The 16,496-nt window shown below is 37.4% G+C and overlaps 1 protein-coding gene across 1 annotated transcript; it reads right to left on the bottom strand.

Annotated features, from left to right (window-relative positions):
• Positions 1–263: 263 nt before the first annotated feature.
• On the bottom strand, positions 264–3,519 carry LOC111780527 (aluminum-activated malate transporter 2-like). Its single transcript, XM_023660953.1, has 5 exons — positions 3,243–3,519; positions 2,865–3,005; positions 2,166–2,438; positions 854–963; positions 264–767 (listed from the first exon to the last, which is right to left on the bottom strand). Exons 1-5 carry the CDS (start codon positions 3,517–3,519, stop codon positions 264–266), a joined length of 1,305 nt encoding a protein of 434 aa, XP_023516721.1.
• Positions 3,520–16,496: the final 12,977 nt, after the last annotated feature.

Raw genomic sequence — 16,496 nt, 5'->3', positions numbered from 1 at the left:
GCCCCGCCCCATGAACATCTCTAATCGTGAGGAAGTTTTTTCATGTTAAAATTGACGGTGTGCTTGTTTTTCACCGTTCTACTTGCTATATTCCCCATTAGGTTCATACCCGAAATTGATCTTTAGAAAATAGTGTTTATCCCAATATCGGGATGCCTTCCTTCCTTACCGAACGAGCGAAACCTAAAGTTGTCGATCATCGAAAATGGAAGCCTTCCCTTACAAGAAAGCTTAAACTATCTAGTATGGCAACAAAACATTGTTCATACATGAATCAAATCTTGATCAGCCGCTGGCACCACCGCACCCAGCGACTCACCCCTTCTAAGATTGGCTACACAACCCAATTCTCGAGTACAATCTGCCACCTTTTCAATGCAACAAAGCAAATCAATTAGCAATGAAACCAATGTGGCTGTTGGGATCATCTCCAAACCCACAAACCGATGGTTAGCCAAAAGGGAGCTCAGATGCTCCGTTGTGGCCTTTGCCCTTTCAATATGAGCACTTGCCAAGGCTGGTGGTGCCATTTTCTTGATTGCCATTGCTACTTCTTTTAGAGCCTTTGCTGATTCATTGCACATTCTTAGAAACTCCTCTTTGAATTGGCTCTCAATTTGAATTTGATCGTTATTTTCGAGGTAGACATCGAGCACTCGAACGCGATATGCGCACTCTCGAGTCGAGCTACTGATGTTTAGGTACTGTTTCCATGGATGGCGAAATCCGAACTTGCGAGGCCCTGGCTCCCATCTTGCTAGGTTAGCCTAAGTGTATGATTGTATTTAGTTGAGGTTTGGAGGGAAAAGAAGGAAGAGATTTTGAGTTGATTTCATGTGTTTGCTTAACTCACCATGGATTCTTCACTTTGTTTTGAAGTTAGAATGGTTTTGTATTTGTGCATGCTTGCTTTGTTCACTTGCTCAACTCCTTGTGATGATCTAAAATATTGAGCTCCAAACTCTGCATGTCATCATGTTTTTAGTTAAACCCTAGGGTTCGAAAGGTGTGTAAAGGTTGGTTATCGTGTTAGAATGAATAAACGTGTAACAACCCAAGCCCAGGTTATAGTGTTAGAATGAATAAACGTGTAACAACCCAAACATGGCTAGCAAATATTGTCCGTTTTAGTCCGTTACTTACGCCGTTAGCCCCACGGTTTTACAACACGTCTGCTAGGGAGAGGTTTCCACACTTTTCTAAGGAATGCTTCGTTCCCCACTCCAATCAATATAGGATCTCACAATCCGCCCACAAGGGTTTCCACACTCTTATAAAGAATGCTTCGTTTCTGTCTCCAACTGATGTGAGATCTCACAATTCACCCCCTTGGAGGCTATCGTTCTCGCTGGCACATTGCCTGGTGTCTGGCTTTGATACTATTTGTAATAGCCCAAGCCCATCGATAGTGGATATTGTCCGCTTTGGCCCGTTACGTATCGCCGTCAACCTCACGGTTTTAAAACGTGACTGCTAGGGAGAGGTTTCCACACTCTTATAAGGAATGCTTCGTTCCCGTCAGTCTCACGGTTTTAAAACGAGACTGCTAGGGAGAAGTTTCCACACCCTTATAAGAAATGTTTCGTTCCCGTCAGTCTCACAGTTTTAAAACGCGTTTACTAAGGAGAAGTTTTCACATCCTTATAAGAAATGTTTCGTTTCACTCTCCAATCGATGTGAGATCTCACAATCCACCCCTTGGAGGCCAGTGTTCTCTCTAGCACACCGCCCGATGTCTGGCTTTGATACTATTTATAACAGCCTAAACCCATCACTAACAGATATTGTCCGTTTTGGTTCGTTACATATCGCCGTCAGCCTCACAATTTTAAAACATATCTGTTACGGAGAGGTTTCCACACACTTATAAGAAAGACTTTGTTCCTCACAATAACATGGCTCTAATACCATTTATAACAGCTCAAGTCCACCGTTAGCAGATATTGTCTACTTTGACCCATTACATATCGCCGTCAGATTCACGATTTTAACAAGCGGACAATATTTACTAGCAATGAGCTTAGACTGTTACAAAACATCTTAACGATCGAGCTACTACACTAGTTAAAATCCATATTTTCGATTACTATCCTACAATCATACGTTTGTGCAAATATTTTGTAAGAAGATTATGAAACAAAGTAGCTAAGCTTAAACAATTGTACCTTGTAAGAAGGTGGCAAGGTTTTCAACGTTGTTAACAAGCTGGTCATGAAGATCATTACCAATCCAAATAGGGCAAACAAAAATGCAAATGGAGACAGCAATGAAGCTCCCAATGACAATGGTTAGAAACCTATCAGAAGCAAGCTTTAGAACTTCATCATCTCTATAACTTGACACAGCCACCATTGAAAACGTCAAGATGAATATCAAAAGCCCATAGTCATATCTTGCCTTCATACTTGGGAAGAACCTCATGAAAGTTGCTATTGCAGCTGTTTTAATCAAGATCATAAAAAACAATCACTTTAGAACTTAGAACTAAAGAATTGTATCGATCCGAACCGCGACGGGTTTATGTACTTAACTAAGTTTAGCTCAAGAACGTTTAGATTTGGACGATGAGAAACTGTAGGAAAAAAAGTTTGCTAGTAATCAGATGGATTAGAGTGTTGAAAGAAAGAATATGAGACCAGGATTCGGAAGCCATAGAGAAGAAAGTATCGAGGTTGCTAAACCGAACGGGCTTTGATATCATGAGAATATTTACTGAAACCACCTACCTAAACGGTCGTGAAAGTTGTCTATTTATAATCATAAAAAGAGTAATAAATGGATACAAGATATTTGACTATAATACAAGAGCAAATATGATACTTATGGTAAGCCGTAATTCAAGACTAAGGGTATATTTCGTGTACCTACTACAAAGACGAGGGCACCAAGAATGAGAGGCTGGCCCTTATCTCCACATAAGTTGGCTAAGTAATGAGTTCCAAACCCTAGGGCTCCTCCTAATATAGTTGCTATCATTCTATTCAAACCCTTGCCAATGGTTGCACCTGTCACAAAACAAGCCAAACATCCACCAAATTAGGGCGATATAATATTTGTTTTTTAGGTCAATATACGTGTAGCTCGGTCGTGATAATCTCTACTTTTTTTGACGGGTTTTATGTTAAATTCCCAACTCCACGTGATATAACATTTTTGAAGAAAAGTATATAGTTGAAGCTAAATTCATAAAATCATCTTGCTCGATAAATTAAATTTAGTGATCAAATAGATATAAAACGCACCGACTGAGAATTCAAAGACGACAATAACGGTAATAATAGCCCAAATTGCCGAGGCACCGAAGCTATCATAAAGAGGCTTAAAGTAGTAGAAAAACGAAGCCAAAGTGATGGCCAAAGCAACTTTGATTGAGTGAATAATTCGTCTCGAATCTCGCCCAACGCTCTTCGTCATTTTCACCGTTTCGATCATTTCATGTTCAACCTTGTTATAAACCCTCTTCAGCCACCCTGCACACCCAAAATAAACCAATACTCCTTCGTATCCCTCAGCCGCCATAACCACACAAACAAAGATCGAGCGGGAGAGGCTGTAATTTTCGGGTTACGAAAACGAGTTCTTTTTATAGGAAAAAGTTTCATGAAGAAATTATAAGACCATCAAGAAGATTTTCATTTTCTGTGGACCCACCAATGCTAGAAATTCATTTGAATGTGAAATCTTAAAAACGGGTTCTAGAAAACGTTTTTGTTTCATTAGAATTTAAAACGTGCATGCATGCGCATGTATGAAACCGAAAACTTTAAAATTAATCATCGATCCTAAAATGGAAACAAGAAATTCTGTTTCAATGAAAAGTGGGTGAGATTTCTCCCTTCAGATAAACCGAGTATAGGGCAGGAGACGAGAATTGTATTCCCTATCTTGACCAATTACCTACCCGCCCGGTCTCATTTCTAATTTTTTACACATAATAACAAATAAAGTTTATTTATTTTTGTCTTTCAATTCCCGTCACGATTAGTTTTGTTTCAACCCGCTATACTTTATTTCTTAAGTATAAAGTTACGAAATTTGAGAGAAAAAAACCAGTAACGTCCAATGTTTTGAGCCTATAATTATAATATTTAAGTTAAAACTATGTTAATTTTATTTTTATTATTTTTACTTTTTATTTATTGAAGACTATGCTATAATATTAAAAATTAATTTCTTTTTAGGGAAATTACGTGAGTAGAATATTATATTATATTATATTTTTATTTAAAATTTTTAATAGAAATTATATTATAAAAACGAAGATTATGCATTAGAAAGTTCTTTCGAAGAATTATTTAAAAAAAAAAAATAAAAATGAACGTCCCACGGAGATGTGGATGGAAAAGGCTTCTCCATCTTCACCGTGCCTTTTATGGAAGAACAAAAAATAAATAGAGATCGTTATGAAGACACGAAAATAGCTAAAAATATTTAAATTGAATTACAAGTATAAACTTTTAATCTTATTTTTAAAAATGTCTCGTAAACTTAAAAAAAATATATAATATATCATTAAACTTTCAGAAACATATTCCGTTTATTAATTGATATTTGAAATTTTTAATTTTGTGGGTAATAGATACTTAGAAGGTGTCATTGAACAGCTGGACGACAACGTCGGCTTATGAAAAGTCAAAATGGTCATGTGAAATAAATTATTGTTTGATAAATTTCAAATATCAGCATGGAAAATAAGTGGACGGTAGTTGATATATTAATTCTAAATCGTTGACAATAGTTATAATAATTAAAATACACAAATAATTTGATAAATATATTATATGGTTAAAAGAAAATTTGTCACACAAAATATGAAAAATAAAAAAGAGAAAATATTGAATATATTAATAAAAGATAATAATATTTTTGACTAAAAATAAGTTATATATATATTAAAATTTAGAGATTAAATGGTTACAAATTAAATACTTATAATTTTTTTTTTTTATCATTGGAGTCCACGTGGATGACGTAGAGNTTTTTTTTTTTTTTTTTTTTTTTTTTTTTTTTTTTTTTTTTTTTTTTTTTTTTTTTTTTTTTTTTTTGTACAAGAATTAAACGAGTTAAAATGGAACATCGTTCTTTAGAATAGTAATTGATGTATTATCGGTTGAGTTGAAAGCAGATCATAGAAGAAACTAAGAGTTCGTTGCCCTCGAAATTTTGAAAAATAATCATTAATTTAAGTTTAATGATGTAATTAACGATATAAACGAGCGATTTATTTCACAAAATCAAAACTCGAGAATATGAATGAATGACATTGTATTTGTGAGATCCTCCATTAGTTGGAGAAGGGAACGAAAAGTTACTTATAAGGGTGTGAAAACTTTTTTTAGAGGTGCGTTTTATAAAAGTTTGAGGGAATCTTGAAAGAGAAAACTCAGAGAGAACAATATTTACTAGCGATGGGCTTGAACTATTACAAATGGTATTAGAGACAGACATAGAGCAATGTGCCAGCGAGGATGTTGGTCCCCCAAGGGAGATGGAATGTGAGATCTCATATCGGTTGGAGCCAGCGAGGACCACTAGGCAGTGTGTTAGTGAGAACGTTGGGATCCCAAGAGGCAGACATTGGGCAGTGTGCTGGCGAGAACGTTAGGTCCTCAACGGAAGTGGAATGTGAGATCCCACATTGGTTGGAGCCAACAAGGACGTTGGGTCCCTAAAGGAGGTGGAATGTAAGATCTCATATGGATTTGAGCCAGCGAGGACGTTGAGTCCCCAAGAGAGGTGGATAGTGAGATCTCACATCGGTTGGAGAGAAACGAAACATTTCTTATAAGAGTATGAAAACCTGTCCTTAGAGAACGTGTTTTAAACCTTGAGAAAAAGACCAAAAGGGATGCTAGCGGTAGACTTAGATTGGGCTTTGAATTATTAATCATCGAAAGTACTTACACATTAAATTCTCGAAAGTACTCGAGGAAAAGACCAAACACATTAAATTCTCGAAAGAACCATTTTTTATCATCTGTGACTTAACTAAATGAATTATTAATCATCGAAAAATAAATATGATTTAAAAAAGTACTTATTTCGTAGAATCTCGAACATAATTCTCTAAAGAAATATAATAATTAAAATTTATAGACTAAATTTATAATATAATATATATAGCAATCATAGGGAAATTAAATTCTATTTTCAAATTTGTCGTCCACTATTAACAATCAACGACCAAACCAAGACTTGGTTGGTGTAGATTTTTAGCATAATTTAAGGAGAGTGTCAATTCCATCAGTCGCCATTACTTCCACTATTGTCTTTTACCTAAATTTTATGTTACTATAGCTTATGTTCGTCGTCAAAATTTTCGGGATCGAACATTAAAGAGATGGAGCTTTAGCTTCTTTGGATCGTACCTTTTAGAAAAATGTGACGACTTTCATCTTTGTTTTGTTACCTCTCTAACTATATCGCTATTAGGTGGAGTTTTATTGGCCCAATCACTTATTTGTTGAGAAAAAACTGGTAAGATCTAGGTCGGTTGGAGAGAGGAACGAAACATTCCTTATAAGAAGGTGAAAATCTCTCCCTAAAACATGTGTTTTAAAAATTGTGTGGCTGACGGCGATATGTAACTAGCCTAAGCGAACAGTATCTACTAGCAGTGGGCTTGTGCCGTTAAAAAACTAATAATTTCTCTCACCCGTTGTCTACTTTGCTTGGCCTTTCTCTAAAGAGTTGTTGTGTAATAGGTGTATAATGTTCACTGGAACATCCGTTTATTTTATCATCAATTTGACGAATTAATTTCAAGATATACGACTTTATTCCTATTATATAACATATATTATTTTCCTTAAAAGACAATTTGCATACAAATGGTTTCATAGGTAACTTGTGTTTGTGTTTTGCATGTTTGTTGTTTTATTAATTGAGAGAAAAACCCAACCAATCAACACGACTAGATTGGGTAAACGATCAAGAATGTTTGTCCCGGACCGTACAAACCCTTTCATATCAAAATTTAAAACGAAAATAAAACCTAACTTATTCCAACATGATTCCAACATGTTTTAAACTATATATAGTTGAATTTTCTGGATGTTGTGTTTGTTTTATGGTGTCCAAATCAAGTCTATAAATGTTTGCTGAAACCACCACACCTAGATGGTGTGAAACTTATCTTATTTATAATCAAATAAATTACAAGGATATGGAAATAGTAATAAATGGAAATAACAATAAATGGAAAGATACATATGGTAATAAGACAAATATTAGATATTTGCCTTATAATAAAATATAAAATATAATATATATGGTAAACTATATTTTATTACTAAATATCCTTAACACCCCACCGCAAGTTGAGTGTCGGATTTGAATGAACGTGAAGCTTGGATCTGAAAAATTCGAAAAGAGATTGAGAAACACTTTTCGTGAATATGTCAACAACCTGGTTCAGAGAGGAGGCGTAGAGAAACACTTTCTTGGCCATTGAAAATTGCAAAGGGATCACCGCTCAACGGCAATGCTGCCTTGGCTTCGGCGAGAATATGTCTAACCCATAAAGAGGGATTGTCGCTTAGCGACGATGCTGCCTTGGCTCTGGTGAGAATATGTCTAACCCCAAGAAGTAGAAGGGGAAACCTAGAGCAAGGGACAAAGACAATGTTGAAGCCGGAAGAGTCGCCACATTAGGGCGAAGGAGCCAATTTTGGCGAGAAGGGCAGCTGGAAGAGTCGCCACATTGGGGCGAAGGAGCCAATTTTGGCGAGAAGGGCGGCGGCAACTTGGTTGGCGAAGATGCCAGTGCGACGCCTAGATTTCAAAGGTAAATCTCTGCAAAGGTCGATGGGCTTATTGAGATTCTGTATATTTCCGAAGAGAACGCTGATGAAGATCCTAAGATTAGGGTTTCTGTGAAGGATGAAGGGAAAATTGGGAAGAAAATGAAAGAGGCTATGTTTGGAAAGGGTGAGGTTGTATGTACAGAGTATGGCGAAGGATGATTTGGAGGTCAAAAGGGTGGAGCCGAAGAGTAATCAATCGGCTTTGCATGTGGCAACCATGACGACTGCCCCTGCGGTGTCAAAGCCAGCAGTGGTGGTGGAGAAGAATAGTAGAAGATTTCAAAAGCCATTGAAAAGAAAGGATTCGGGGTTGTTAAACCGAGAGGGCTCTGATACCATATAAATGTTTGCTGAAACCACCACACCTAAATGGCGTGAAAGTTATCTTATTTATAATCAAATAAATTACAAGGATATGGAAATAGTAATAAATAGAAATAACAATAAATGGAAAGATACCTACGGTAATAAGGCAAATATTAGATATTTTCCTTATAATAAAATATCAAATATAATATATATGTTAAACGTCAAGCAGCTTTCGTTGGAAACAAGTGGGTGCCACATTTGATCATTCAACCAAAGGTGAAATGTATTCTTAGGCCTCCTCAGACTACTTCTGCCTCTTGTCATCTATCTCTGCTCTCTTGCTTGGATACGACTCGATCGAAGCACACCGAAGCGAGTAATTGAAGCCAAATGAAATTGTAACAGCTCAAGACGTATCATTGTCAACCTCAAAGTTTTAAAATGAGTCTATTAGGGAAAAGTTTCCACATCCTTATAAAAAATGTTTCATTCCACTCTCTAATTGATTTGTGATCTCACAAGACACCTCTTTGAAAGCTCAACGTTCTCATTGGCACACTGCTCGGTGCCTAGCTCTGATACCAACTGTATACAGCCTAAACTCACCGCTAGCAGATATTGTCCGCCTTAGCTCGTTATGTATCGCTGTCAATCTCACAGTTTTAAAACCAGTCTATTGGGAAGAAGTTAAAACAAGGATATAACATGTCATTATTTCGAACACTTCCCCTCAAACAAAGTATGTCTCCCCTTAATCGAGGCTCGACTCCTTTTATTTTGGAGTCTTAGTCATTTTTTACTATGCCTTCGAGGCTCACAAACTTTTGTTCGACATTTGATAGAACATGACTCTGATTTCATGTTAGATGAACACGACTCTACATAATGGTATGATATTGTCCACTTTGAGCCTAAGATTTCTTGACTTTGCTTTGGCTCTGGTTTCAAAGAGTTTTGACTTAAGGCATGAGAGTATGGATGTGAAGACTAATGTCACTAAATGGCTCAAAGCCTTTTCTTTAAACGACGATGGAGTTGATTTGAAAAGGTATGAGTTTGATAAAATATTTCCCACTCTCAAGTTCGATAACAATGAAGATACAATCAAGACCGCGATCTTTTAGTTTATAGAGTATGCCATGATGGAAAAGGGAGAGGAAACGACATATGCATTGGGCGTCATATTTTGTAGCTATCATTTGATGTTACGACTCGATTTTTGAGGTTCCGACGTCCTCTCACAAGACGAATCTACTGTGTACGGTAACCATTGGCTACCCACATGATTAACGCTCTCCCACAAAACGGATCCATCGTGTAGGATAACCACCGGCTACCTGCATGATCAACGCCCTCCAGCAAGATGGATCTTTCATACAGAGTAATCCTACAAACTATCAAGTCACACGTCTCTAACCAACCTCAGGCCTAACTCAACCGTAGAGTGGAAAGGAAAGTGGAAGTTTTATAGACATTGTACTAGTTGTTGTAGGCATAGGAGGCTACCTTTATCATCTAGGGTTGTCGTGGTGGTCTTCTAAGTTTCTAGGATGGTTTGACCGTATTGACATGGATTCATGTCTCTAGGTTTCTCAGTTTCGACTCCCCAAGTTTGGATCGATTTGGAGCACTAGAGTCACACTCTTTGATTGTCACTCATGATTCTATTCCGCTCAAACTACTGGAGGAGGCGTCTCATCCTAGGCCACAATATGCCCTAGTTTTAAATTGTTTCTATTACTTATTCTCTTCAGGGAGAAGTCACATATTCAATCACCTGAAATTAATATATAGTCATGCATGTTCAACAGGGTGATAACATCTATCAAGCACCCAGAGTGTGCATAGACAATTTCTCATCCACCGTTTCAACATAATTATGTACAAGTAGTAGAAAAACAGTTCATCTCAACACGCATGAAAAAATTCAGTTATGCCAACAACTAGTGAGACTAATCTCATGTTTATCCAATCGTCCTAGGTTTATATCATATCAAATCTATCAACCTACGGCTTAGTCATACTAGCATGCATACATATCCATACAATCCCTAGTAATACTTCCTAGAATCCGTGTGGTTACTTACTTGGATGACACATGCCTTCCCAACCTAGCTTTTTCGTGTGTTAGAAGCTATTAAAATTTCTGAAATTTCATTGGTAGGACCCAATTCAAGAAAAGAAAAATTAGGGTTAGTATCGAAATTGAGACAAAAATTTCATTGGAAGGGCCTTGGTCAAGCCGGGAATGGAACAAAAAGGCAGACAGAGAATGGAAAATTCCCATAAGAATTCGTGCAAATCCAAAATTGGAAGGTATAAAAATTGCTGTTGAAAATGGAATGGGAATGAAACGAGAGAGAGAGAGTATGGAAACGGAGAAAGAAAAACCATCGGCAATCAGGTGTTGAGAAACAACCATAGGGTGTGGACTTTAGAGAGGCAAGGTAGAGGCTCAGAATTAGGGCAATGACCCTATTTTGAGAAAATGGCAAGAGGCAAAGAGAGCAGGTTCAATGGTGGCTATAAAGAAGAGAGGAAGAAGAGGGCAAAAACTGAGAATGCGGACTTTGGGTGTATTTTTGACGAAGAAATGAAGAGAGGGGCGGAGACGGAATGAGTTATGAGCCTTGTGGACTGGTTTGCTATCGAGAAATGAGTACGAGTAAGAATATCTTGAGCATATTTTGTAATTAGAGTTTGCGCTGGTGACTTCGAAGGAGCAGTAGGCGGAGCCAGTGGAGAAGTAGTCGGCGCCATAGTAGGTGGTGAAGTTCCAATAGACAGAGAGGAAGCCACGTCTACCGGAAGAGTCACCATAGTGGGCTAAGGAGCCGATTTTGGCAAGGAAGCCAGTGGCGACTTGGTTGGCGAAGAGGCCAATGCGGCGTCCGAATTCTGAAGGTAAATCTCTGCAAAAAGTCAATGGGCTTGTCGAGATTCTAAATATTTCCAATGAGAACGTTGATGAGGATCCTGAGGTTAGGGAATCTGTGAAGGATGAAGGGTTGATTGGGAAGAAAATGAAAGAGACTATGTTGGCAAAGGAGCCTGTGAAGGATGATTTTGAGGCCAAAAGGATGAAGACGAAGAGTAATCAATTAGCTTACTTCAATCTTCTTCATTCCTTTAGACAAATCTATCAACTCCCGAGTCTCATTTTGTTAGATGGTCACTATCTCCAAGTCCATTACAACTCTCCATTTTGAACTTTGTACAGCTTCTTCAAAAATAGTCGGATCTGTAGTTGAGGTTAATAGAATTGAATTGTTGTGCTCAACTACTTCAAAAAATTCTTCCCCGTTCACATAATCTTCCATCCATAACGGTGCTATCTTGTTCCTCACTTCGGATGTGCTTTCTTCAGATGTTGAAGAATTTGATTCAGATGACTCACTGAACGATATACTAACTTCCCCTTCTTCTTCTGCTACCACCTCCTCTTCATATTCTTCCTCACTTTGGTCATGTTTGCTTCCTTCTATATCACTATCTTCCCGTTCAAGCGTATCAAGTCTAGCTTCTTCATTACTTGTCCCCCAATTCCAACACTTATTTTTTTCAAAAATCACATCTCTACTTACAACTATATTCTTGGACACTAGGTCACATAATCTATATGCTTTAGACTCTTTACTCATCTCTAGCAGCATACACTGGAAATTTTTACCATCTAACTTCTTTCTCTTACTGTCTGATGCATGAACATGGCCAATGCATCCAAAAACTCGAAAATAATCCACACTAGGTTTTACACCACTCCAAGCCTCCTCAGCAGTCATATCTTTCACTACCACGGTAGGACTTCTGTTGAACACGTGCACTGTCCAATTTACTAGATCTGGCCAGAAATTCTTTGGAACTTGCTTCTCTGATAATACACTTCTAACCATGTTCATGATTGTTTTGTTTTTGCGCTCAGCTACACCATTTTGTTGGGGAGTGTAGGCTGCTAAGTTGTCTACCCCTATCTCTCTTTTTCAACAAGATTGTTGAAATTCTTGAAGATAGTAAAGGCTTCAGATTTTTCAGTAGAAAATATATCTATACCTTGCGGCTGTAATCATTAATAAAACTTATAAAATATCTCTTCTTAACGTTGGAAAGAGGTTTGATGGGTTCACAGAAGACACATGTACCAGTTGCATCCTTTGTGTTGCTCTCCATAAACTTCTCTTAGGAAATACATCCCTACGTTGCTTTCCCACTATGCAATCAGTGCATATTTTAGCCGATGCTTTCAATTGGGGTAACCCTCTCACCATTTGCTTATGTTGCAATGTTCTCAAATCTTTGAAGCCTAGATGTCCATATTTGCACTGCCAAAGATGAGTGTTATCTTCTGTAATTTTTTGGAAACAAATGGCGGTTTGTGGCATGATTCTTGCAAGTAATATGAACATCCTATTTGCAGATATTGTTGTTTGCACAATGAGATGATAAATTTTGCATTCTCCAAGATTGATACACTTCTTTCGTACAATTTTCCAAGACTTAATAGGTTGTTTTTCAACTCAGGTATATAGAAAACATTAGTGATTACCTGAGTGACTCCAGCAACTTGCAACCTAATGTTACCTCTCCCCAGCACCGCCATCTTGAAATTATTTCCAAGCTTCACAAATTGTCGAAATTTCTCATCAAGATCTGAGAACCATTTCTTATTTGCACACATATGATTAGTACACCCCGAATCAAGGAACCAAACATCTTCCCTCCTTGATTGATTGAGCCCCGCATATGACATCAACAACATTTCTTCTTCCTCCTCAAGCTCAGCATAATTTGCTCCCTTCTCCCACTGAGGACACTCATATCTAGAGTGTCCTAATTGATGACACTTATAACACTCAACTGTAGTTTTGTTGAATGAATGTCTACCTCTTCCTCTTCCTCTTTCTCTACCTCTACCTCGAAAAGCTTCACGAGCTCGATCACCTCCTCTTCCACCGAGTCTAGTATTGTATGTCACCTTTAATGCTTGTTCATTACCTACACGTCCATTAAGTCTTTGCTCATGTACCAACAAGCTGCTTTGTAATTCATTGATGGTTAAAGTGTCTAAGTTATTCAACTCTTCAATCGAATATATATCATAGTCAAATCTTGACGTCATTGATCTCAAGATTTTTTCAATAATCACCACTTGTTTCATGTTTTCGCTATGAATTTTCATCTTGTTTGTAATGGTGAGAGTTCGAGCAAAATATGCACCAACACTCTCACCCTCCTTCATTTGTAAGACTTCAAACTCTTTCCTAAGAGCTTCGAGTTGTGCTCTTTTGACTCTTGTGAACCCTAGTACTTTTGCTTCATCATAGAGTCCCAAAGTTGTTTGACAGTATCTATACTAAGGATCGTTTCCATAATAGTTCGATCAATGACTTTGAATAAATAATTCTTAACCTTCAAATCTTTCAGCTTCTAGTATGATATTGTCTTTGTTGTGCTTCGGTACTCTACACTCCTTCTGCTGCGGTAGGACTTTCGGTCTCCACCAAAGACCAATATTCCTTTGAGCGAAGAAAATTTTCCGGAAGTATAGACCAATGATCATAATGGCCATCAAACTTAGGAATTGACAGTTGAACGATATTGGTTTCAGCTACTATATTTTAAATCTCTTTGAGCTCCCTCTTAAAAAAAAAGCAACCCGTTAAATAATTTAGTGGTTCTCAACTTCCTAAAGAAATGACATCCTAAATATACTGTAAAGCTAGCTATTTAACCCTAAAGAAATGGTCTAGTATTACCATCTTTAACGAGAAGATCATAGGTTTATAATTAAGGGAATCTATCTACATCCGAGGCCTTTTGGGAAACCAAGAGTAAAGGCAGAAGAGCAATACCATATTATTGTGAGGCGTTTTGGGGAAACCAAAAGTTCCCAAAAGTAAAGGCAGAAGAGCAATATCATACTATTGTGGAGGGTCGTTGTTCCTAACATGAGTCATGCCCTTAGTTTAGTCATCCCACCTGGACAATATTATAACATTGTGGAGGGCTAGCACTCCAAAGACGATTTGGATAAGGAATATTTGATGGATGATAAAAGATGATAAAAAACAAAATAGTAATAATCATACAAAAATTGTAAACAAGGCAAGAGAAAGAGACGGACCAAATGCAATGAAGATGATGCCACCAATAGTAGCAGCATATTTGAGATACGACTCCAAATACGGAGATACACAGGCGTCTGAGTTAGATGGGTCGAGTTTGCAAGTCTCGTATGTGTTCAACGGAACCAAAAGAGGCGTAAATGGGTAGAGTTGGGTTGTATTGGAAAGCATGTTTGCATCCAAAATGGTGTCTTTGTCAACCAACAAATCCCTGGCTATTGATGTAATGCTCTCATTTGGTTGTACCATATACACAGCCAATGAGTGAATCCCAGAATTCTTCTGATCCTTGGTAGGACAAGCGCATCGCAACCGAACTTCAACACTAATTCCTTCGGTTGAGGAAGCATTGATATCAATAGAATGGTTGGGGTTAAGGCTTCTCAACATAGAACAGCTGGTGAAGCCATAAAAAACATGATTGGCTATTGTTTCATAACTATCACCACTCGTAGTATTAACTTCTATTATATATAACTAATTATGTACGCCATTGACTTGACTAGTTGCTCATATTTGTTTTTGTACTTCCAAATTTGATTCAATTTAGTCGAATTTAGTCAAAATTTTCTATCCTAAATCATTGTTTACTAAAGTTTATGGTATAACTTATCATAAATTTGAATGAAGTATAGGAACAAAATGATTACAACTTTGCATTTGTGTACATGCTACAATCAAATATGAGCATCGGACCCATTTCCAGGGATTTTGGGGTCGAGGAAGCTACAATTTTTTGAAAAAAGAAAGGGTCAATAGATAGTGCCACGTCCAAAGAAAGCTAGAGTACCTTTGTAAATGATAGACAATTCAACAAAGATAAAACATCGACGTGTTTGTTTTTTCTATCTTCTTAGGTCTCTATCCTACTGAAACAACTCACTTTCTTCCAATCAATTTGACATATCACCATTCATTTCTCCGTTCTTCTTTTGAAGATTCTACGAAGACCCCACAAAAAAAAATAAGCTACATACAATGAAGTTAAAGCTTTGATGCATACTTTGTGAAAATTCAATATTATTTAGTGGGACCGCAACTTTGTGTAACACTCGAGTTCAATAGGAATAGAAAATCTCACTTTATTGTGTGTTTATAATTTTGAGATTTCGGGATTATTAGAGCCTTAAAGATGAAGCTCCAATTGTTGTAGAGAAGGAGAAAGTGATTGGGATGCCCCGATCGAACTAGAGAAGAAAATACTTTTTTAAAAAAAAAGGGTAAGAACAACCTTAGACTATGGGTGTGTGGAATAGTTTGGCTAGTCTATGACTTAGGATGAGCAATATGGATCCGTGAGTGACGAACAAAGGGTGAGATCCCGTGCTCTTGACCAAACCGGACTTAAATGTTAGAATCACGATAACTGAAGATGTAAACCTTTGTGAAGACCATCAAACAGCCCTAGAGATCTAGATGAACACCACAACAACTTCGAAAGAAATTAAGGTATTACGTATGCCGGTAGCAGACGATAGGTGTCGAGGAGCCTCCACACCCCTTTCGCATTTTTGATCTTTTAAGAGTTTCAATTTTATCTTTTATGTATCAAACACTCTTATATCCTTCGAATTTGAATCCATGCCGCCGAGGTCATTTTCACCAACCGATGGCCGCCACATGTCTCAAGGCTAGCACGAGTTTACCTCCCTTATGCGCGTGGCTTATTCGCTCGTGGGAAGCCTCCTTGTGTATGTGGACACATAACAGTATGTGAGTGACTCCTTTTTGCTTCATTCGACTTCTGTTTGTCAGTTTTTTGTCTCAATTTCAATACAAACCCTAATTTTTCTTTTCTTGAATTAGGTCCTACTAGAGAAATTTCCGAAATTTTAATAGCTTCTAACACGCGAAAAAGCTAGCTCGGGAAGGCATGCGTCATCCAAGTAAGTAACTACACGGATTCTAGGAAGTATTGTAGGGATCATCTGGATATGTATGCATGCTAGTATGACTAAACCCTAGGTTGATAGATTCGATATGATATAAACCTAGGACGATTGGATAAATATGAGATTAGTCTCAGTTGGCATAACTGAATTTTTTCATGCGTGTTGAGATGGACTGTTTTTCTACTACTTATACATAATTATGTTGAAACGGTGGATGGAAAATTGTGTATCTGGGTGTTTGATGGATGTTATCACCCTGTTGAGCATGCGTGACTGTGTGACTTCTCCCTGTAGAGAATAAGTAGTAGAAACAAATTAAAACTAGGGTGAAAGCGTTAGTTTAGCAATACTGTGACCTAGGATGGGAC

Source organism: Cucurbita pepo, chromosome LG18 (genome assembly GCF_002806865.2).
Source record: "Cucurbita pepo subsp. pepo cultivar mu-cu-16 chromosome LG18, ASM280686v2, whole genome shotgun sequence".
Taxonomy (NCBI): domain Eukaryota; kingdom Viridiplantae; phylum Streptophyta; class Magnoliopsida; order Cucurbitales; family Cucurbitaceae; genus Cucurbita; species Cucurbita pepo.
The sequence above is the reverse complement of the archived record's forward strand: the minus strand, read 5'-3'. Positions and strand labels throughout refer to the sequence as shown.